Source organism: Trichomycterus rosablanca, chromosome 8 (assembly GCF_030014385.1).
Source record: "Trichomycterus rosablanca isolate fTriRos1 chromosome 8, fTriRos1.hap1, whole genome shotgun sequence".
Taxonomy (NCBI): Eukaryota; Metazoa; Chordata; class Actinopteri; order Siluriformes; family Trichomycteridae; genus Trichomycterus; species Trichomycterus rosablanca.
Genome location: NC_085995.1, coordinates 20,939,275 through 20,961,545, shown reverse-complemented (window position 1 = coordinate 20,961,545; position 22,271 = coordinate 20,939,275). Strand labels below are relative to the sequence as shown.

Sequence of the window (22,271 nt, the reverse complement as noted above, 5' to 3'; positions counted from 1 at the left end):
TTTCCATCTCGAAATTTCCGAAACGTTATCAGTAGGTCTCTCGCTTTTCAGAATCGATGGTTAAAAATGAGTGCTTCCAATAAGACTAAACAGGCGCACCCCTCTCACTGACATGGTAAGTGGTAACTGCATATATACACACACACACACCCCTAATTAATGTGTGCCATATGTGGTTCTGTGATGAGAAACATAGGTGGTACTTGGAAGTTTTGGTTTGATAATGGGTGGTACTTGGTCTAAAAAGTTTGAGAACCACTGCACTGCACTATATGGGTAAAAGTACTGAACACCTGACCAAGAGTTGTGGGACACCCCATGTAAAAAAATAAATGTAAATATGAATATGAATATGGAAATGAGGGCGGGAGGAAAAGTAATTGGTCCAGTCTGAGAGACTTTATAGAGAGAGCTTATAGTCCGTCTTTCCCACCCAGCAGACTGGAAGCCAATTTGTCTGCTGCATGCATTAGCCAACTGTGCCTGCTATAGGGTAGCAGAGCCGAGATTCGAACCCGGGAGCTCAGAATCTCTGCGCTGGTGTGCTACTGGATTCCACTTTTCTTTTGATGCTGTTGTAGCTTTGGGTCTGTCAGACCTCTTTCTGTCAGTGTGTTTTCAAGTTGCTTTTGATGGTGTAGGAAATTGTACTCAGAGACATACAGTATGATCAACAGACAGAGACATGGACATGGACATCTTGCCATACAGTATGTCAAGACAGAGACAGGGAGTATGTACAGACTGAGATACAGTTTGTGTAGACACAGACTTGGGCAGACTAATCTTGCAGAGAGGCATGTGTGATCTAATAACAAGAATACACATCTGGAACTAGTGAGTCTTTATTGGAAAGAAACATTCTCTCCCAACACCTCATTATACACTGATCAGCCATAACATTAAAACCACCTCCTTGTTTCTACACTCACTGTCCATTATATCAGCTCCACTGACCATATAGAAGCACTTTGTAGTTCTACAATTACTGACTGCAGTCCATCTGATTTTCTACATACTGTTTTAGCCTGCTTTCACCCTGTTCTATAATGATCAGGACCCCCACAGGACCACTACAGAGCAGGTATTATATAGGTGGTGGATAATTCTTAGCACTGCAGTGACACTGACATGGTATTGGTGTGTTAGTGTGTGTTGTGCTGGTATGAGTAAATAAGACACAGCAGCGCTGATGGAGTTTTTAAATACCTCACTGTCACTGCTGGACTGAGAATAGTCCACCAACCAAAAACATCCAGCCAACAGTACCCTGTGGGCAGCGTCCTGTGACCACTGATGAAGGTCTAGAACAGGGGTCGGCAACCTTTTTTGTACTCTGTGCCGATTAAAAAAAATTAACTGAAGATGAAGTACCAAGTGTGCCATGGAATACATCATATAACACAAACTGTTTCTATGTATGTCACATAAACCAACTATTTAGTTAATTAAACTTACATGTCAGTGTGATCCTTGTCACTGACTCTCTGCAAAGATGATCCATCTGTGGTGTACATGAGGTGAACTTTTACCATGGCTTACATTTCTAAAGAACACTCGTCTGTTTCTTGTACCTTGAAATTGCTCGTTTGATTGATTCCATTTTGTCAGCATCATCAGCATCATCAGCTCTGGTGCTTTGTCTCAAAATGGCAGCGCACACTTGAGGTGCGACAAACGATGCTTTCACAGCACATAGCACACACAGGCCGGTCTTTTTGTTGAATAAATACATACAAATCTGTCCAGTCTTGTTGAATTGAACGAACATCCACTTTTGCGCGATTAGCAGCCATGCTATACCACGTTTTGCACGAAACTGAAAGCTGACTCACTCCTGACACCTTGATTAACCTTAACTGGCATAAATTGCTCAACCTTAACTGGCCATAGGTGGAGGCGGTTAAGGTGGAGTAATTTATTGTTGTTAAGGTTAATCAAGGGAGTGAGCATATGGCATAGGGTGTAAGGACGGATCCAACTAATAAGGCGCAGCCCTGAGCATGAAATAAAAAAATTTTTTACCATTACCAATCAGCGTGTCGGGCAAACATGCTTCAAGTGCCAGCTTTGGCACGCGTGCCATAGGTTGCTGACCCCTGGTCTAGAAGATGACCAACTCAAACAGCAGCAATAGATGAGCGATCATCTCTGACTTTACATTGTAGGAGTGTCTAATAGAGTGGACAGTGAGTGGACACGGCATTTAAAAACTCCAGCATTGCTGGGTCTGATCCACTCATACCAGCACAACACACACTAACACACCACCACCATGTCAGTGTCACTGCAGTGCTGAGAATGATCCACCACCTAAATAATACCTGCTCTGTGGTGGTCCTGTGGGGCTCCTGACCATTAAAGAACAGGGTAAAAGCAGGTTAAAAAAGTATGTAGAGAAACAGATGGACTACAGTCAGTAATTGTAGAACTACAAAGTGCTTCTCTATGGTAAGTGGAGCTGATAAAATGAACAGTGAGTGTAGAAACAAGGAGGTGGTTTTAATGTTATAGCTGATCGGTGTATATATATATATTTTTCTGTATATCCCAGCTTGTTTGGAAGCTGGGGTCAGAGTGCAGGGCTGCATAGCAGAGCCTGGATTCGAACCAACAATCTTCCAATCGATAGCCCACTAGGCTACCATTGTCCCTAAAAACAAAAAAAAAGTAAAAGCAGTCCCCCACTATCAGAAATTATGCAGTTGAGATTCCCACATTTGGAGAATTTGCAGTGGTCAACACAACTGGAGTGCACCACCTTCTTGATCATGGTCTCGCCCCTGTCAGGTAAGTATCTAATTAATTAAAATTAATACAGGCTTCATAAGCAGCTTTAAGCAAAGACTTTGTCCAGATGTGTATCCCTATGTGTATTCCATGATCAGCTAGGAGTATACTAGTATACTGTATAATATGTATGGTGGTAGAGGGAGAAATAATACTTACAGAGTAAATGGTTGATCAGGGAAGGTACAGCAGAAGTGCAAAAGGAATTTAATGAATGGAATAAGAAATAAAAAGGGAGAAAAGAAACATGGAGGGTTATTTGTATCCTATGAGGAAAGGTTTGTAAGATTATACAGTATTTTGTTACCCACATTAAATTAAATTACACAAGCTGTAAACTGTATGAGCTCTGGTGGCTCAGATTAGCAAGGTTTGCTAAATTCTAAAAGCGAACACTCAATTATTTTACTAAGCATCTGTTCCCTTTTCTGCCCTCCATATGGGTAACAAAACTTCTACGTGAAGAATTCATTACAGGCTTGTGATATGTTAATTCACCCTTGTCTATGTTATGTTCCCTCGTTAGCATTCAGCCAAATTCAACATCTGGGCAAGAAGGTCCATTATCAGAATATAATAGTAGAATGAATGCCTTTATTTGTCATATATACACATACAGATGTACAGTTCAAGGAAATCTTTTCTTTGCATATGTCAGATTGTTTGAAAGCTGGGGTCAAAGCATTAAGGGCCTTGCGCAAGGACCCAACAGTGGCTGCATTACATGGTTTGACAAGTTTGGTGTGGAGCAACTCCAGTAGTCTGTGTAACACATTTGAGACAAAGCAGAGCTGGGATTCCAACTCTCAACCTCTCAGTTGATAGCCCAAAGTTCTACCCACTAGGCTACCACTATCAAGTCATTCCAAAAGACCCATGCAGAGAGCAGAGAACCTGTTGGAAGACCAATTATGTCTGCAGCACTTCATCAATCAGGCCTTTAGAGCCAAGTAGTACGATGGAAACCACTGTTGAGTAAATAAAACTAACCAATTTACTTGCAGGATACTTACAGAACATAAAGAAAAATATTGTCTGATAGTCTGATTAGTTAAAATCTGGCAAAATAAGATCAGCATTGATCTCTGTGGGCAGAACAGCAGGCACTATTTCTGTTGAAAAGCCCTATAGTGAAACACGGTGGTGGGCGCATCATGCTATGCGGATGTTCTTGGTAGCAGAAACAAGCAAAGAAATGAGGAATGGAGGAACGCAGCTATATATAGCTATACATTAGGAAGCCTGGATGATGAGCATTTCTGAGCTGCCATATTCAGGTCACTTTACAAAATTTTGGAGGTTTCTTTAAGGATGTTCTTTAAGTTTTCAAGAAGACTTGAAGACGTAACTTCCAAAGGGTCTTGAACTTTACAGGGCCTTGAAGAAAACAGGATTCACCATCCATTGCTTGGATGTCTAGTGTTGATTTATATGTGCCAACTGCAGGTGCCTTAAGCATCCAGTTAGCATGGGCATTTAATTTTTTTATTTTTATTTTCCTCCCAATCTAGTCGTATCCAATTACCCTATTGCATTCTCTACTGATGCTGATCTTCACTGCTGATTGAGAAGAGTGAGACTGTCACACGCCCCCATCGACACGTGTGCACTAGCCTTTTCACCCACACAAGGCGAGTTCATATGCGGATCAGCTTTTGTGTACGGAGAGCCACGCCCTGATCAATGCATTGATCCATCAATTAGCCAGCAGAGGTCGCAACTGCATTTGTTATGAGGTTCCTATCTGGCTTCCCACCCTGTATAAACAGCAAGCCAATCGTTGTTCATGTAGCTGCCCAGCCCAGCCAACGAGTTTAAAATGCCAGCTCTAGTGTGTTTTACCGCTGCGCCACCTGAGCGGCCTAGCATAGGCATATTAATTGGGGTTCTATGAACTGTGTGCTGCAACACATTCAACTCATCACTAGTATTGAAATGATGTGAAATTCAAATGTCTGTATCAGATGCCATATTCTTCATGCCCTTAAAGACCTTCAGACTTTTGCAGTTTAGCTCTGAAATTCAAAATCTTTTTGCTTTCATATCACTGTGTACAAATATTTGTGAGGAAATATACTGTATTTTAGCTTAAAAATGGCTAGCCAATATAAATAAAATGTCACAAGCCTGTAATGCACAAACTGGTCACATGCACTAAATTTCCTGTACACAAGAAACACACACACACACACACACACACGCAGTCTACAATACTGTCATGCATTTATCTCTTAATGCTGTTCAAAATACGAGCTCACATTTATGCACCTTGAATAAGGCTTAAACATTTCCACATAAAATCTCCACATAGCTCATTTGTCCTTAATTATTTGTAGACACATAGACACCACACTGAAAATCTAACTTGTCCACAAAACCATGGTGTTTTTATGCACCACCATTTTTTTATTTTAGGAGCACAAACATAAACTAAATGACTGACAATATGACAGCTTCCATTTAGTTAATTATAATAGTCAATAAATTAATGTAATGACAAATCCTCTCATGAACTTATAGATAATTTAAGCCTTTGACATGAATGGTTCTCAATATGAAGCATTTTAGTTCTCTTACTGAACAAATTCTGACCATTAATAATCAGTTTCTTAGCAATAGAAAGTACTACACAGTTGTAAATAGGGTACTAGCATCAGAACCAGCACTTGCACCAAGTTGGTGGAAAAGGATTCTTCTCAGCTGTCAAAAACAATATCTAATATCTAACATTAAAACCACCTTCATGTTTCTACACTCACTGTCCATTTTATCAGCTCCACTTATCATATAGAAGCACTTTGTAGTTCTACAATTACTGACTGTAGTCCGTGCATGCTTTGTTAGCCCCCTTTCATGCTGTTCTTCAATGGTCAGGACTCTTTTAGGACCACGACAGAGTAGGTATTATTTGGGTGGTGGATCATTCTCAGCACTGCAGTAACACTGACATGGTGGTGGTGTGTTAGTGTGTGTTGTGCTGATATGAGTGGATCAGACACAGCAGCGCTGATGGAGTTTTCAAACATGTCACTGTCACTGCTGGACTGAGAATAGTCCACCAACCAAAAACATCCAGCCAACAGCGCCTCATGGGCAGCGTCCTGTGACCACTGAAGAAGGTCTAGAAGGTGACCAACTCAAACCGCAGCAATAGATGAGCGATCGTCTCCGACTTTACGTCTACAAGGTGGACCAACTAGGTAGGAGAGTCTAATAGAGTGGACAGTGAGTGGACACGGTATTTAATCTGATCCACTCATACCAGCACAACACACACTAACACACCACCAACATGTCAGTGTCACTGCAGTGCTGAGAATGATCCACCACTTAAATAATACCTGCTCTGTGGTGGTCCTATGGGGGTCCTGACCACTGAAGAACAGGGTGAAAGCAGGCTAAAAAGATATTATGAGAATCAAATGGACTACAGTCAGTAATTGTAGAATTACAAAGTGCTTTTTAATGGTAAGTGGAGCTGATAAAATGGACAGTGAGTGAAGAAACAAGGAGATGGTTTTAATGTTATGGCTGATCAGTGTATATCTAAACAACAACTACAACTCTTCTTCACAACTATACCTCTAAAAGTAAAAGATGCTAAATCTTAAACTGTTAGTGTGACACATTTCCCATTAGCTTCAAGACCACAACAGAGACAACTGGGGCGACCAAGCACACTCTACCATGTCTCCTATAGATGGGAGGCTTCCGGTAGATGTTAGGCTCTCCTGTCGCTGAGAAAAAAGAAGAGTAAGAGTTGACAGGTGAAAAGGAGAGGTTAAAGAGGAATTATGTGGACAAGAACACTTTCTAAAAAATCCAATCAAAGCTGATCAAGCTTTAATTTTAACTGATAGTATGAAAAAAAACCATTTTCAGTGTTTTTATTGCCAATCCTAATTATATTTTGTAAATTTCCTATCATTAACTGCTACATCCTGATCAGGGTTGTGGTGGATTCAAAAGTATGTGGACACTAGTGATGTAACGATGCACCACATGACAGTTAATAACCACACGAGATTGAGCTGCGCCGCAAGAAGGGGAGGGGGGTGTGAGCTGTGTGTCACCAAGGGCAGGGGGGTGCGTTAGGAGCCGAGCCTGGCATCCGCAATTGAGCCGTGCTTCATGAAGGGGAGGGGGGCGTGACGGAAGCCGCGCTTGGTGTACGCGATTGAACGCTGACTCACCAAGGGGAGGGGGTCGTGGTGCGAGGGGGGCGCTAGCCGCGCTTGGCACACGAAGGGGGGCGCATGCCTAAAAGGGTTGAAAACCCCTGATTTAGATAAATAAAAAATAATCACAAATACAGTATTTTACTTTATTTTTTAAAAGAGAAATAATAAAAGAAAATTTTATCATAATTTGTCTTCAATTTCAGTTCAGAAAATCAGGAAAAAAATCGTATTGTGAACCCAGTATCGTGAATCACATCGCATCGTGGGTAGAGTGTATCGTTATATCCCTAGTGGACACTCATTCTAAATGTTAAGTTCAGGTGTTTTAGCCACACCTATTGCTAACAGGTGTATAAATCAACTGTATTAATTATTTGTTACCAACTTTGTGGCAGTAGTAAGTATAGTAGTAGTAGTAACTGCCTTGTAAGTATAAGTTTGAATTCAGGTTCCAAGAACACTATTGCTGTGTGGTAACCATGCACTCTGCCAGCTGTGCTACAGCTGTCTCTGTATAGTAATACATACACAATATGGCCAGAAATAAGTGAAAACCTGACCATGAGCTTTTTGGATTCCCCATTCCAAATTTACAGGGATTTATATGGAATAAGCCTCAACTCTTTTAGAAAAGCTTCAAATATTGGAGAAGGTCTGTATCATTTAGTCCTGGCTCACAAGTGACATTCCAATTCATTCCAAAGGTGCTCATTGGGGTTGAAGTCAGGTCACTGGAGTGAATATTTTTATGGAGCTAGCTTTGAGCGCAAGGGCGCAGTCATGCCTTTGCCAAGCTACTGCCACAAAGTTGGTAACAAATAATTAATACAGTTGATTTTATACACCTGTTAGCAATAGGTGTGGCTAAAACACCTGAACTTAACATTTAGAATGGGTGTCTACATACTTTTGACCATAGAGTGTGCCATTTATTTGTTCATGAAATTTGTTTTCCCCCGATTGGAGTTACTTTGGGTCGGAATACACTTAGGGACATTGTGCCAATTCATTTCAGTTGAAACGCACAGATTTTTAATTTTCACACATAGGGCTAATTAAAATAGCCAATCCACCTACTGACATGTTTTAAGGTGGAAGAAAACCAAAGTACCCAGACGACCACATGCCAAACCATTAAACCCAGTGCCATGTGTTTACAGAAACAAAGTGGTGTAAGCAGAACATAAGGAAAGAAAAAGACAGAAGCAAACACAGCTAAAAAAAAAGCCATAACGACACTAAACAGTGTATGTAAATAGAATTCTGGCTGAGCATGATGGATCAAAAAATAGAGAGCGGTAAATGATGCAAAGCTGTGGCCTTGTGGCATACCTGGCACATGGAAATGCTTCGGCGCTTGATAGGTGGTGGGCGTGCTACACCTGGCCTCCAGCTGTGGGTAATAGGGCGAGCTCCTGCCACTTTCCGTGCCTGTGCCAAGCCAACAGCCAACGAGAGTGAAGGAAGCACAGCATGAATGAAAGAAGATGTTTCCTTCAGTTAGTCAGATCACACATTTCCCTACCCACATACAAAAGCAACCAGAGACAGTGTGTATTTCAGATTTGGAAACCATACAGTGCCAAATATATTCAATTTTTTATTCATTAAGATCGTGGATAATCTGCCTGCCAGGCAGGAACACCATGGACAGGGTGCTTGTTGAACATGGACATGCTTGTTGTGTTTAATGCCAAAGATATACACTGATCAGCCATAACATTAAAACCACCTCCTTGTTTCTACACTCACTTGCCATATAGAAGCACTTTGTAGTTCTACAATTACTGACTGTAGTCCATCTGTTTCTCTACATACTTTGTTAGCCCCCTTTCATGCTGTTCTTCAATGGTCAGGACTCTCCCAGGACCACTACAGAGCAGGTATTGTTTAGGTGGTGGATCATTCTCAGCACTGCAGTGACACTGACATGGTGGTGGTGTGTTAGTGTGTGTTGTGCTGGTAGGAGTGGATCAGACACAGCAGTGCTGATGGAGTTTTTAATCACCTCACTGTCACTGCTGGACTGAGAATAGTCCACCAACCAAAAACATCCAGCCAACAGCTCCCCGTGGGCATCCTCATGTGACCACTGATGAAGGTCTAGAAGGTGACCAACTCAAACAGCAGCAATAGATGAGCAATCGTCTCTGACTTTACATCTACAAGGTGGACCAACTAGGTAGGAGTGTCTAATAGAGTGAACAGTGAGTGGACACAGTATTTAAAAACTCCAGCAGCGCTGCTGTGTCTGATCCAGTCATACCAGCACAACACACACTAACACACCACCACCATGTCAGTGTCACTGCAGTGCTGAGAATGATCCACCACCTAAATAATACCTACACTGTGGTGGTCCTGACCATTGAAGAAAAGGGTGAAACAGATGGACTACAGTCAGTAATTGTAGAACTACAAAGTGCTACTATACGGTAAGTGGAGCTGATAAAATGGACAGTGAGTTTAGACACAAGGTTTTCATACACACATGCATCTTCCAAGCACTGTGCGATCACTCACCGTATCTGTAGTAGTGCTGTGGAGAGCGGGGTAGTACAGGGGACATGCCCTGTCTGCTGTAGCTGGGGGAGTCGATGTAGCCAGGACTGGAGGACCTCCGCTGCCTCAGATCAACACTGTCATACATTTCCTTCCCAAACAAATGTTCACAAAGAGTTAAGTTATGGCTATAGCACCATCTTGTATTATATTACTACTACATTATATTACTACAGTGGTGAAACAGAAGATCATTAGGCAGGAGTAATTACCTGTGAATAAGGAGAGAGTGTACCCAGAGACTGTAGAGAACAACAGGAAGGGGGCAAAAAAAGAGTAAGTTTAGGACACACTGAAATGCTAAAATGTATGCTTATCCCATTGGCATTAAATAAATTAATGGCTGCCTGCTAATAACCTTATTTGGTTACTAGAATAAAACAATCATATTGAGACATATTTGTTTCTAAATAGTGATCAGTACATTACATCTCAGAGCTGTTTAGTTGTAGTTTGTCAGATTTCAGAGACATGCATTAGTCATTGTTTATCCTAAAGGCCCAGTCTTTGGTGATGGCAAGACATGATTTGGCAGCTACAGCTATTTTTTCCTGTGCCAACATGCCTTTCTACACTTTACTAAATACCTAACATGGCATTGCAGTGTATGCTAAGGCTAATTCCTGCAAGACTGTAACAAATAAATGAATAAATAAGTAAATAAATAAATAAATAAGAAAATTCCAGAGCAATCAAGGCTGGACCCTCAAGAGAAACTATTTAAAGCTTGAGTTTAAAGTCAGTGCCATGCCAAGAATACTTTACCACAGTTTACCACTGACCCTCATGTTAAAACAAAACACTGGCGCAGCATTAGCCTTTAATTATACTGTATAATATTAATATTAATACTAATATTAATATTAACAGTAATAATAATATTAATATTAATAATAATATGATCAATAATAATAACATTATTATTATTATTATTATTAATAATAATAATATAAATAACAAAAGATAATATTAATAATAATAATACAATTATCAATAATATTAATAATAATAATACTATACTATCAATAATAATAATAAAATTATCAATAATATTAATAATAATAATAATAATAACAATACTATCAATAATAATAATAATTAATAATAAAATTATCAATAATATTAATATTAATAATAACACCATCAATAATAATATTAATAAAATTATCAATAATATTATTAATAATAATAATACTATCAATAATAATAAAAATAATAACAATACTATTATTAATAATAATAATACTATCAATAATAATAATAACAATACTATCAGTGATAATTAATAATAATAATAACAATACTATCAATAATAATAATAATAATAATTGGGCAACACAGTGGCTCGGTGGGTAGCACTGTCGCCTCACAACAAGAAGGTCCTGGGTTTGATTCCTAGGTAGAGCGATCCGGGTCCTTTCTGTGTAGTTTGCATGTTCTCCCCATGTCTGCATGGGATTCCTCCAGGTGCTTAGGCTTCCTCCAACAGTCCAAAGACTTGCAAGTGAGGTTAATTAGAAATACTTAAGTTACCCCTAGGTATGAATATGTGTGTGCTTGCGCTGTGATTTACTGGCAACCTGCCCAGGGTGTTTCTTGCCTGTCTCCCAGTGAAGAATCGGATAAAGCAGTGGTAAAACAGACAAGGATTGGATGAATAATAATAGACTGAAGATACGTTATGATACACATCTATTTCAGCACATGGTGTTTGCTATGTTTGTCATTTTTTTCCTCCTACCTGTCTACTAGTTAGGTAATGCTCTGGATGTCATGTGTCAGATCCTGATTGGTGGACCAATGATGAACTAATACTAATGGAAGGCATAAAATGCTACTGCTGACAGATGCTACAGTGGGGCTGACTGCCAAGTCTTATCTGTAGTTGTCTTGCTTGTTTTCTGACTGTTTTGTCTTCTTTTTTTTGGAAACCTTGTATAACGAGTATACTTTATATACTTCATAGGTAGTACTCAATTTAATTCCTTTCTTTAGACCTTTTATATTTCTGGCCAAAAGTATTTGGACACCTGACCATGAGCTTGTTGGACATCCCACTTGTACAAGCATTTGTATGGAAGGGCACTTATGTTGGTCAAGAAAGCCTCAATTGCTGTTCCAGTTTATTCCAAAGCTGTTCAGTGGAGCTGAGTTCATGTCAGGTCAGTCTTTTAGACCAAGCTGTTCTTCATATGCAAAGGAGCACAGTAATGATGTAACAAGAAAGGGCCTTCCCTAAACTGTTGCTGCAAAGTCTGAAGCATATAACTTTTTCTCTCCTATCTGCTTCTACAGACAGATGTGTGGGATCAGCTACTACATACAGATGTGTGGGGTCTGCTTATACAGACAAATGTGTGTAATGTGCTTCTACAGACAGATGTGTAGGATCTGCTTCTACAGACAGATATGTGGAAATTGCTTCTACAGACAGATGTGTGGGATCTGCTTCTACAGACAGATGTATGTGATCTGCTTCTACAAACAGATGGAATTAGCTTCTGTAAACAAATGTGTGGGATCCGTTTTTATAGACAGAGGTGTAGGATCTACTTCTAGAGACAGATGTGTGAGATCAGCTTTTATAGATAGATTTGTGAGATCAGCTTCTTTAGACAGATGTGTGAGATCCGCTTTAACAGACAGATGTGTGAGATCAGCTTCTACAGACAGATGTGTGAGATCTGCTTCTACAAACAGATGTGTGGGATTGGCTTCTACAGACAGATGTATGTGATCTGCTTCTACAGACAGATGTATGAGATCTACTTCTACAGACAGGTGTGTGGGTTTACCTTCTACAGACAGATGTATGAGATCTACTTCTACAGACAGGTGTGTGGGTTTACCTTCTACAGACAGATGTATGAGATCTACTTCTACAGACAGGTGTGTGGGATCTGCTTCTACAGACAGATGTATGTGATCTGCTTCTACAGACAGATGTGTGTAATGTGCTTCTATAGACAAATGTGTGGAATCAGCTTCTACAGACAGATGTGTGGGATCTACTTCTACAGACAGATGTGTGTAATGTGCTTCTACAGACAGATGTATGTGATCTACTTCTACAGATAGAGGTGTGGAATCAGCTTCTACAGACAGATGAGTGAGATCAGCTTCTACAGACAGATATGTGGGATCTGCTTCTACAGACAGATGTATGTGATCTGCTTCTACAGACAGTTGTGTGGGATCTGCTTTTACAGACAGATGTGTGGGATCTGCTTGTGCTAAATGCTGCTAATTGCTGAACATGCTTCTACAGACAGATGTGTGTAATGTGCTTCTACAGACAGATGTGTGGAATCAGCTTCTACAGACAGATGTGTGGAACCAGCTTCTACAGACAGATGAGTGAGATCAGCTTCTACAGACAGGTGTGTGGGATCTGCTTCTACAGACAGATGTATGTGATCTGCTTCTACAGACAGTTGTGTGGAATCAGCCTGCTTTTACAGACAGATGTGTGGAACCAGCTTCTACAGACAGATGTGTGGGATCTGCTTCTATAGACAGATGTGTGGGATCTGCTTTTACAGACAGATGTGTGGAATCTGCTTCTACAGACAGATGTGTGGAATCTGCTTCTACAGACAGATGTGTGGGATCTGCTTCTACAGACTGATATTGGGAATTACTTCTACAGACAGATGTGTAGGATAAGCTTCTATAGACAGATGTGTGTGATCTGCTTCCACAGACAGACGTGTGGGATCTGCATCTACAGACTGATATGTGGGAATTGCTTCTATAGACAGATGTGTAGGAATACAAATGTATGTTATCTGCATTTATGGCAGATGTGTAAAATCAGCTTCTATAAACAAATGCGTGGCATCTGCTTCTACAGACAGATGTGTGGGATCTGCTTCTACAGACAGATATGTGGGATCTGCTTCTACAGACGGATATGTGGGATCTGCTTCTACAGACAGATGCATAATGTGCTTATACAGATAGATGTTTAGAATCAGCTTCTACAGATAGATGTGTATGATCAGCTTCTACAGACAGATGTGCATTATCAGCACCTACAAACAGATGTTTAAGATTCACTTTTAAAGACGTGTGTATGATCAGCTTCTACAGACAGATGTGTGTAAAGTGCTTATAGAAATAAATGTGTTAGATCAGCTTCTACAGACAGATGTATGAGATCTACTTCTACAGACAGGTGTGTGGGTTCATCTTCTATAGACAGATGTGTGGGATCAATTTCAACAGACAGATGTGTGAAAGAACAATAGCATTGACCCACTGTGTCTATTTACTATTCAGCATGCATCACACAAACACATGGACGAGACACAGAACACATGTGAGGAACACAAGGCCAGGCTTCACTAAGCTACACTAGCCGAGTCAGCTGCTCTAAAGCTACGAGCGGCATGCTGGGAAACGACGCAGCACAGATCTAAAGCGCCACTGAGGCAGTACCTCGCCATAGCTGAGGCGTTCTAGCCCGTCGTCCGAGTAGAACCTTTGACAGGCCTCATAGGAAAAGAAATCAGGCCTCTGCAGTTCATAAATGGCCTTAACTTTAGGCAGCGCGGCCAGATCTTTGTATGCTAGGATTTCATTCTCCAGTCTGGCCTGAAGAAAGGGACACAGGACAAACACACACACACATACACTCACACACATGTCAAAATGCAATGAGAACAAGACGTGCAAACACACACCGACTTAAAAAAAACAACATTGTCCTTCAGGGTGGAAGCGATTTACACCAGTTCTCACTTCTTCTGAGGAAGCCAATGTTTTTTTCCATCACACAGTGAGAACGAAACATTAAATTTACAGACATCATGAAAGTTAAAATGTGCCATAAATACAACTGGAATAAACTAGAATTAAAAACACAACATAAATTAATTCCTTGTGTTAATATAGCTATTACTAGCTGTTTTTTTTCTATATTATTTATGCATTTTCTTTTTTTTTTTACCCAATTCAGCCTAGCCAATTTGTATTCCGCTGCTGGAGACCCTAATCTCGTCTGAGGAGGGTATATTTGCCAGACACACGCTCCCCCAGATGCATGTGCAGTCCACCGACCTTTTCTTATTTTCCTAAACTTCTGTGAATCCACACGTGACACCAGTCCTGCACATGGAGAGTCACGCACTGATCCTCCACTTCTGTACAGGTGCTTCAGGCTATTAACCACGGTCCTTAGAAGGTGTCAAAGACTGCACAGTCTTTTCCCACACAGCAGGCTAGTGGCCAATTTTGTCTACTGCAGGCACTGCCGAAGGCGCCCAGTCAGCAGTGCTGAGATTCAAACTCGAGTTCAGAATTCCAGATAGCTGTCGTACTTGTATTAACAAGATGAGCCCACCTTCGATAATTTAGAATCATTTGCCAACAGATTTTCTCCAAATTTAATCATTTCCAACTCCCCTCTGTGATTGCTTTACCACCCCTATGCTAACCAAGAAGACCTGCAGGCTAGCACCTGCCACTTGTGCATATTCTGGCCGCTTTTTAACCCAGCTAGTGGTGAATTCTCAGAAAGATCTGTACCATATTGAGAGAGTAAGGCTACACCCTATGTGTACTTTCACTACCTGTATCAGTATCTCAACCAGGCAACAGTAATTGCTACACTGTTGAAACGATGATTAAGGGATCCACAAAGTTGAATCAGTTCATCTGGACACAAGTTTGTTGTAGAGATACGTTTCATCACTCATCCAAGTGACTTCTTCAGTCTGAGCAGGTGGTGAATATGCCAACCTTATATGCAGACGATTTGCATAACGACCGATCACCGCCCATAGCATAACAATGAAACCGGTGATCAGGTCCATATGTAAATCACAAATGACCATATATGTGCCCATATATGTAAATCACAAATGATAGATATGTGCCTTTCACATATGATTGGGGTATAGCTCCTATCATGGCATTGTAAGATGATTGTTAAGAGATGGTGTTCCCTCTTCACGCAGATGGCCACTTTGACTCCCCGTTCAAACCAGTATTCCTGCTTGTCAAGGATCTGCACATCTTCATCATTAAAAGAGTGGCCGCTGGCTTGCAGGTGAATGTAAACCGCGGAGTCCTGGCCAGAAGAGGTCGATCTTCTAGGTTGGGCCATCCGTTTCGCCAGTGGCTGTTTAGTTTCCACGATTTACAGTTCCCGGCAATCCTCCCGGCACCTAACAGCATACACTAAGTTACTCTGTTTGTGTCGAGGGACCTGGTCCTTAGGGTGAACTCATTTCTGCCGTAGCGTGTTTTGGGGTTTGAAAGGATTTTGTGGACAAGGTGAAGGGCGTCATCATGGAGACGGAGGAAACAATGGTCTCGTATGATGTTACATCCCTCTTCACGTGCGTTCTGGTTGCTGAGGCAGTGGAAGTGGTCCGTAGGAACTTTGTGGATTTGTGTACCTGGATTGTTGAACATGCATCAAGAAAGATGCATCCTCTGTCTGTCCGAACATCTGAGTCTCTTGCTGTCTTTAAAAAACGATTAAAAACCAACCTTTTTACTAAACACTTAAGCTGACCTATACCTATTTACAAAATTATTATTTTTTTTTTCATTTCATTATTGAAGAAAAAAAACAAAAAACCACTTTGGTTCTAACAGGTTTCAGCAGATTCGTGTTCTTTGACTGTTGTTTACTAAAACTTGAGAAATGAAATGTTTACTATGGAAGCACTTCTGTAAGTCGCTCTGGATAAGAGCGTCTGCTAAATGCAGAAAATGTAAAATGTAAAATGAAAGACGATTAGGGGAAACCCCATTTAACCAACTGTCTAAGTTGAGCACCCGGCCAGGCTGGTAGCACCAATAAAATTCAAGCTCAAGCTATCAATGGTGGGGGCTAACGTCTTAGACCATTGTACCACCGAGGCACCTTAACCCTCCTGTTTTGTTTAGTATCTAAAAATATGTATTTGAATTTAGATCTAATTAAAAATTCTTCTAATAATCCAAGACATATTATCCTTATTATACAAAAAAGTGCCTCAAATATGCAAGCTATTTTACCAACAGGCTCTATAAAAAACTGTATCTAGTAAATGAGCAAATTAACATTTCGATTTTGCCTGTTTGCCCGTGTTTTTTCACATGCAGCATGATTATTTAAGCATAGAATTCGCTTCAATAGTGCTGGTTGCATGTCAATTGCAGGCACGTATTAATCTGATGCACAATTTACACAATGCCGTTAACGATAGTAATGTGCAAACTGTCAACAACAAAATGTAAACGAATTCTCTCACTGTGATCGGTCACTTACCGAGATGACTCGGCTGGGTGAGCTGATGCTGGAGCCTGGTGGAGAGATAGACGTCTCTGAGGTATGACGTACTCTGAGCTTCCTCTCTGCCCGGGCCGCATGCTTACACGCTGGATGCCAAACCTCCGAACCTGAGATCACAGACAACGTCCTGACTTACACATTTCTGTTTCATTGATGTATAATAGTAGCAGCTCAAGGTGACCGGGCATTTGTTGTAAACTTGACAGCACTCATCGTAATGGGGTTAATCTACTGATGAGTGATGAGTCTACATGGACGAAACTATGTTGACACCTGATCTTAAGTTTACCAGACATCCCAGTTCAAAAATAAATGGTATTAAATAGAGTGACCTCTATGTGTTCTGAGGGGGATTCTTACAAGACTTTGGATACCTTTGGCCGTATAGTGTCTTTTGGGCTCATCTGCCCACAGGACATTGCTGTCTCTGAAGTATTGTGGCTTCCTCAAGTAAGTTCTGACAAACTCCAGTCTGGCTGGGGTCCTCCTGGGTCTCCTACCATAGTGTCTCATTTTATTCAGATGACAATACAGGCCCTTCGATCCCTCAGACGGCACTGCATCAAGAACCGCCACTCAACAATAGCTGATACAACCACATGAGGTGAGGGATTACTTTGGCAAACCTTTGTCAGGAACTACAATACAGAGTTACATGCACAAATGACAAAAAGGACCATCCAGACTGCTATCAGCAACAAGTCCAAAAGCCAGGGTCTATCATGGGACAGTGGTAGCGTAGTGGGTAGAGCTTTGGACTATCAACCGGAAGATTGGCTGTTCAAATCCAGGCTCTGCTATGCAGCCACTGTTGGATCCTTAAGCAAGGCCCTTAACCCTGTCTGCTCCAGGGTCGCCCGTATGATGGCTGACCCTGTGCTCTGACCCTAGCTTCCAAACAAGCTGGGATATGCGAAGAAAGAATTTCATTGTACTGTTCATCTGTATATGTATATACAGTGTATCACAAAAGTGAGTACACCCCTCACATTTCTGCAGATATTTAAGTATATCTTTTCATGGGACAACACTGACAAAATGACACTTTGACACAATGAAAAGTAGTCTGTGTGCAGCTTATATAACAGTGTAAATTTATTCTTCCCTCAAAATAACTCAATATACAGCCATTAATGTCTAAACCACCGGCAACAAAAGTGAGTACACCCCTAAGAGACTACACCCCTAAATGTCCAAATTGAGCACTGCTTGTCATTTTCCCTCCAAAATGTCATGTGATTTGTTAGTGTTACTAGGTCTCAGGTGTGCATAGGGAGCAGGTGTGTTCAATTTAGTAGTACAGCTCTCACACTCTCTCATACTGGTCACTGAAAGTTCCAACATGGCACCTCATGGCAAAGAACTCTCTGAGGATCTTAAAAGACGAATTGTTGCGCTACATGAAGATAGCCAAGGCTACAAGAAGATTGCCAACACCCTGAAACTGAGCTGCAGCACAGTGGCCAAGATCATCCAGCGTTTTAAAAGAGCAGGGTCCACTCAGAACAGACCTTGCGTTGGTCGTCCAAAGAAGCTGAGTGCACGTGCTCAGCGTCACATCCAACTGCTGTCTTTGAAAGATAGGCACAGGAGTGCTGTCAGCATTGCTGCAGAGATTGAAAAGGTGGGGGGTCAGCCTGTCAGTGCTCAGACCATACGCCGCACACTACATCAAATTGGTCTGCATGGCTGTCACCCCAGAAGGAAGCCTCTTCTGAAGTCTCTACACAAGAAAGCCCGCAAACAGTTTGCTGAAGACATGTCAACAAAGGACATGGATTACTGGAACCATGTCCTATGGTCTGATGAGACCAAGATTAATTTGTTTGGTTCAGATGGTCTCAAGCATGTGAGGCGGCAATCAGGTAAGGAGTACAAAGATAAGTGTGTCATGCCTACAGTCAAGCATGGTGGTGGGAATGCCATGGTCTGGGGCTGCATGAGTGCAGCAGGTGTTGGGGAGTTACATTTCATTGAGGGACACATGAACTCCAATATGTACTGTGAAATACTGAAGCAGAGCATGATCCCCTCCCTCCGGAAACTGGGTTGCAGGGCAGTGTTCCAGCATGATAATGACCCCAAACACACCTCTAAGATGACCACTGCTTTATTGAAGAGGCTGAGGGTAAAGGTGATGGACTGGCCAAGCATGTCTCCAGACCTAAACCCAATAGAAGATCTTTGGGGCATCCTCAAGCGGAAGGTGGAGGAGCGCAAAGTCTTGAATATCCGCCAGCTCCGTGATGTCGTCATGGAATAGTGGAAAAGCATTCCAGTGGCAACCTGTGAAGCTCTGGTAAACTCCATGCCCAGGAGAGTTAAGGCAGTTCTGGGAAATAATGGTGGCCACACAAAATATTGACACTTCAGGAACTTTCACTAAGGGGTGTACTCACTTTTGTTGCCGGTGGTTTAGACATTAATGGCTGTATATTGAGTTATTTTGAGGGAAGAATAAATTTACACTGTTATATAAGCTGCACACAGACTACTTTTCATTGTGTCAAAGTGTCATTTTGTCAGTGTTGTCCCATGAAAAGATATACTTAAATATCTGCAGAAATGTGAGGGGTGTACTGACTTTTGTGATACACTGTATGACAAATAAAGTATATCTATATCTTATACTGTATCTCTATCTGGTATGGGGCTGCATCAGTGCCCTTGGCAAAGGTCATTTACACTTCTGTGATGGCAGCATTAATGCAGAAAAGCACAATGAGATCTTAGAGCAACATATGCTGCCTTCAAGACGTCATCTTTTCCAGGGACGTCCATGCATTTTTCAACAAGACAATGCAAAACCACATGCTGCACACATTACAAAGGCATGGCTGTGGAAGAAGAGGGTACGGGTACTGGACTGGCCTGTCTGTAGCCCTGACCTGTCCCCAATAGAGAATGTGTGGAGAATTTTGAAACCAAAATGAGACAATGACGACCCCGTACTGTTGCACATCTTAAGACGTGTTTGCAGGAGGAATGGGACAAAATAAAAGCTGAAACACTAAATCACTTGGTCTCCTCGGTGCCAAAACGTCATTTATGTGTGGTGAGAAGGAAGGGCAACATTACAAAGTGGTAAATGTTTTACTGTCCCAGGACACTGGATTTAAAACAGCTCCTTAGCTAGCATTTCAAACAATTAAGACACACTCAAATGCCTGTAGAATCAATATAAATAATATTTAATATGAATTAAAATCACCTCGTGCATATTTTGCTCTGAATACAGGTTATTCTCTCTCTAATCTCTATCTGCAAATCAATAAAGCTAAAAGCAATTGGCCAAGTTGATTCTTTAACCTTGGGGCATGTTTACTAGGGTGTAACAGACTACCGCTGTTGTCTCATTATCTCAGGACAGCACACACATGCGCTGGTAAGAATACTAATGACCAGCAGCTGCTAGCAAAAATATCATATGAGGGATCATATGAGTGGTTATAAAAAAAAAATACTAAACAGATCATTGAGTTTCAGACAAACGAGGGTCTCTGAGTGTAAGTGTGAGAGGTCAAGCATTAGCTACATTATTTACATATTTATTAGCTGTGTTAATGGCATTCTGATGTGATTTTATAACCACATAGGCACAGGATGCTCAAGAGCCGTTAATTTTAATGTAAAGGCTTCTAACTGTAAGTGGTTATGTTTCTCACAGATTGAAGGATCTACAGCTGCCCAGAGTAGGTCCATCATGCTGTATTTCCAGCAACTCACTCCTTGAAAAACTGCCAGAAAGACTGTGCTGGCTTCATATACCAGCAAAAACCGGACTGGACCGAGTCCGGCCTCATGGCTTCAAGAAAGCAGGTTGCCAACAGCTGGAGCTGGCAAATATAGAAGAAGGAAACTGTGATAATTAAAAACACTTCCACCTGGAGCAAATTAATAACAGCCAATGAGGTGCAGGTGTTAATTAAGTGGAATTGACACGTCAATCGTCTGCCCCATCTGCTGGCCATATTTGGGAAGTGAAAAGGACATGATAGGCCACTAACCTCCATGGCTATTTGCTAATTTCAACATTCATTCTGGTTTGGACTCCATACCACCACATGACCACTGACCCCAGGGGTTACCTGATCCCCACTTAGAGAACCTCTGCTGTACACAAAACTGATTCGGCCGGCACTTAGCAAGCTTTACCATTTCCTTACCTGTTAGGTACATCTCCTCTCCCTCTGTAAACATCATCTGACAGCGGGCACAGCGGGCACATGTGGGGTGATAGTGCTTCCCTCCAGCCTGTATAGTGAGAAAAAAGATTACAATCAATCAGGTTTCAGCAAATCTGAGCTAAACAGGGCAGCATTTGTAAGAACTCAAAAAAGTGTAACTTTATTAGCATTAACTACATCTTGGTTAATTCATTTCGCTTCAATAATCTTCATTTCATGTTGTCCTAGGATGGATTGTCATGCCTTTCAGAGTGTATTTGCTTTTTGTCCAGTATTTTTGAAAGGCCAGACCCTCCACAACCCTGACCAAAGTTATTATTATTATTATTATTATTATTATTAGTAGTAGTAGTAGTAGTAACAACAATAATAATAGTACTTTCAGGTAGGCAGAGTTTTCAAACTAAGCCACAGCTATGGAAATCCCTCTTTGTCCTCCAGTGAATCTAAACTTAGCCATAAATGCTTCCACAAGCTACTTAAGAATTAGCTGCAAATAGCTTTAAGATTGGCATCTGATCTAAATGAGTTTGAGGTTCCTCAAGTCCAAGCTGATGGGCAATGAACTCCAAATGCACAACTAATCTCGAATTCTGGCCACATAGCAAGAACAAGCTAAGCCACCTTTAAGCCGATACATTTATATGCTTAATAGCGTTGTCTCAATCCTTCCATAACAGCTCTTATCTAATCGCATGTTTCCAAATGTGACCTTGTAATCAGAACACATGACTTGGCTTAAAATTAAAGCCAAGTATTTGCAATTTTGGAAATGTACCTACTAGTGATCATGGACTTTCACCAACTAAAAGAAAATGTGTTTATTGAACTTGTGTGTCTGGCTAATCTAATGCTAATCCAGATTTAGAATAGGTTTCTTTAAGCTTTGACTGATTTTTAACAGTTGTCTGAATAACAGTAAGTCCTGTTGCATGTTTCATAAGCAGCAGTAAAGTAAGTTATGCCACCAGTGCTAAGATCTCAAGCTCTAGAGTTCGAATCTCAGATCTGCCGGATGCAATTGGCTGTGTGTCTGTGAGGGCGGGACAATGGCTGAAAGGGTTTCCTCATAACTGCTGCAACTAAGGTCTCTGCTGGCTGATCTATGGTGCCTGTACAATGAGACGGGAGAAAACTGAGATCAGTGTGAGACTCTACGTTCCTGAAACAGATCATCATATGAACCTGCCTCGAGCAAGTGAAAAGATGTGGTTGGTATTGCACACATTACTGGGGTAGGTGACAGTTGTGTTGCACCATTGG

At 41.1% G+C, this 22,271-nt stretch overlaps 1 protein-coding gene and 1 pseudogene across 1 annotated transcript in view; both read right to left on the bottom strand.

Moving 5' to 3' along the window:
- The window catches only part of ablim3 (actin binding LIM protein family, member 3), an 81,224-nt gene that overhangs the window by 14,934 nt on the left and 44,019 nt on the right, over positions 1-22,271 (bottom strand). The window contains exons 6-12 of the mRNA XM_062999621.1: positions 20,988-21,075; positions 16,798-16,928; positions 13,974-14,129; positions 9,746-9,775; positions 9,495-9,624; positions 8,304-8,402; positions 6,477-6,527 (exon numbers count right to left, since the gene is read on the bottom strand). Of these exons, the coding sequence (XP_062855691.1) occupies positions 6,477-6,527; positions 8,304-8,402; positions 9,495-9,624; positions 9,746-9,775; positions 13,974-14,129; positions 16,798-16,928; positions 20,988-21,075 (685 nt within the window). The remainder of the gene's footprint in view (positions 1-6,476; positions 6,528-8,303; positions 8,403-9,494; positions 9,625-9,745; positions 9,776-13,973; positions 14,130-16,797; positions 16,929-20,987; positions 21,076-22,271) is intronic.
- On the bottom strand, positions 2,662-2,798 carry LOC134319696 (U1 spliceosomal RNA; annotated as a pseudogene).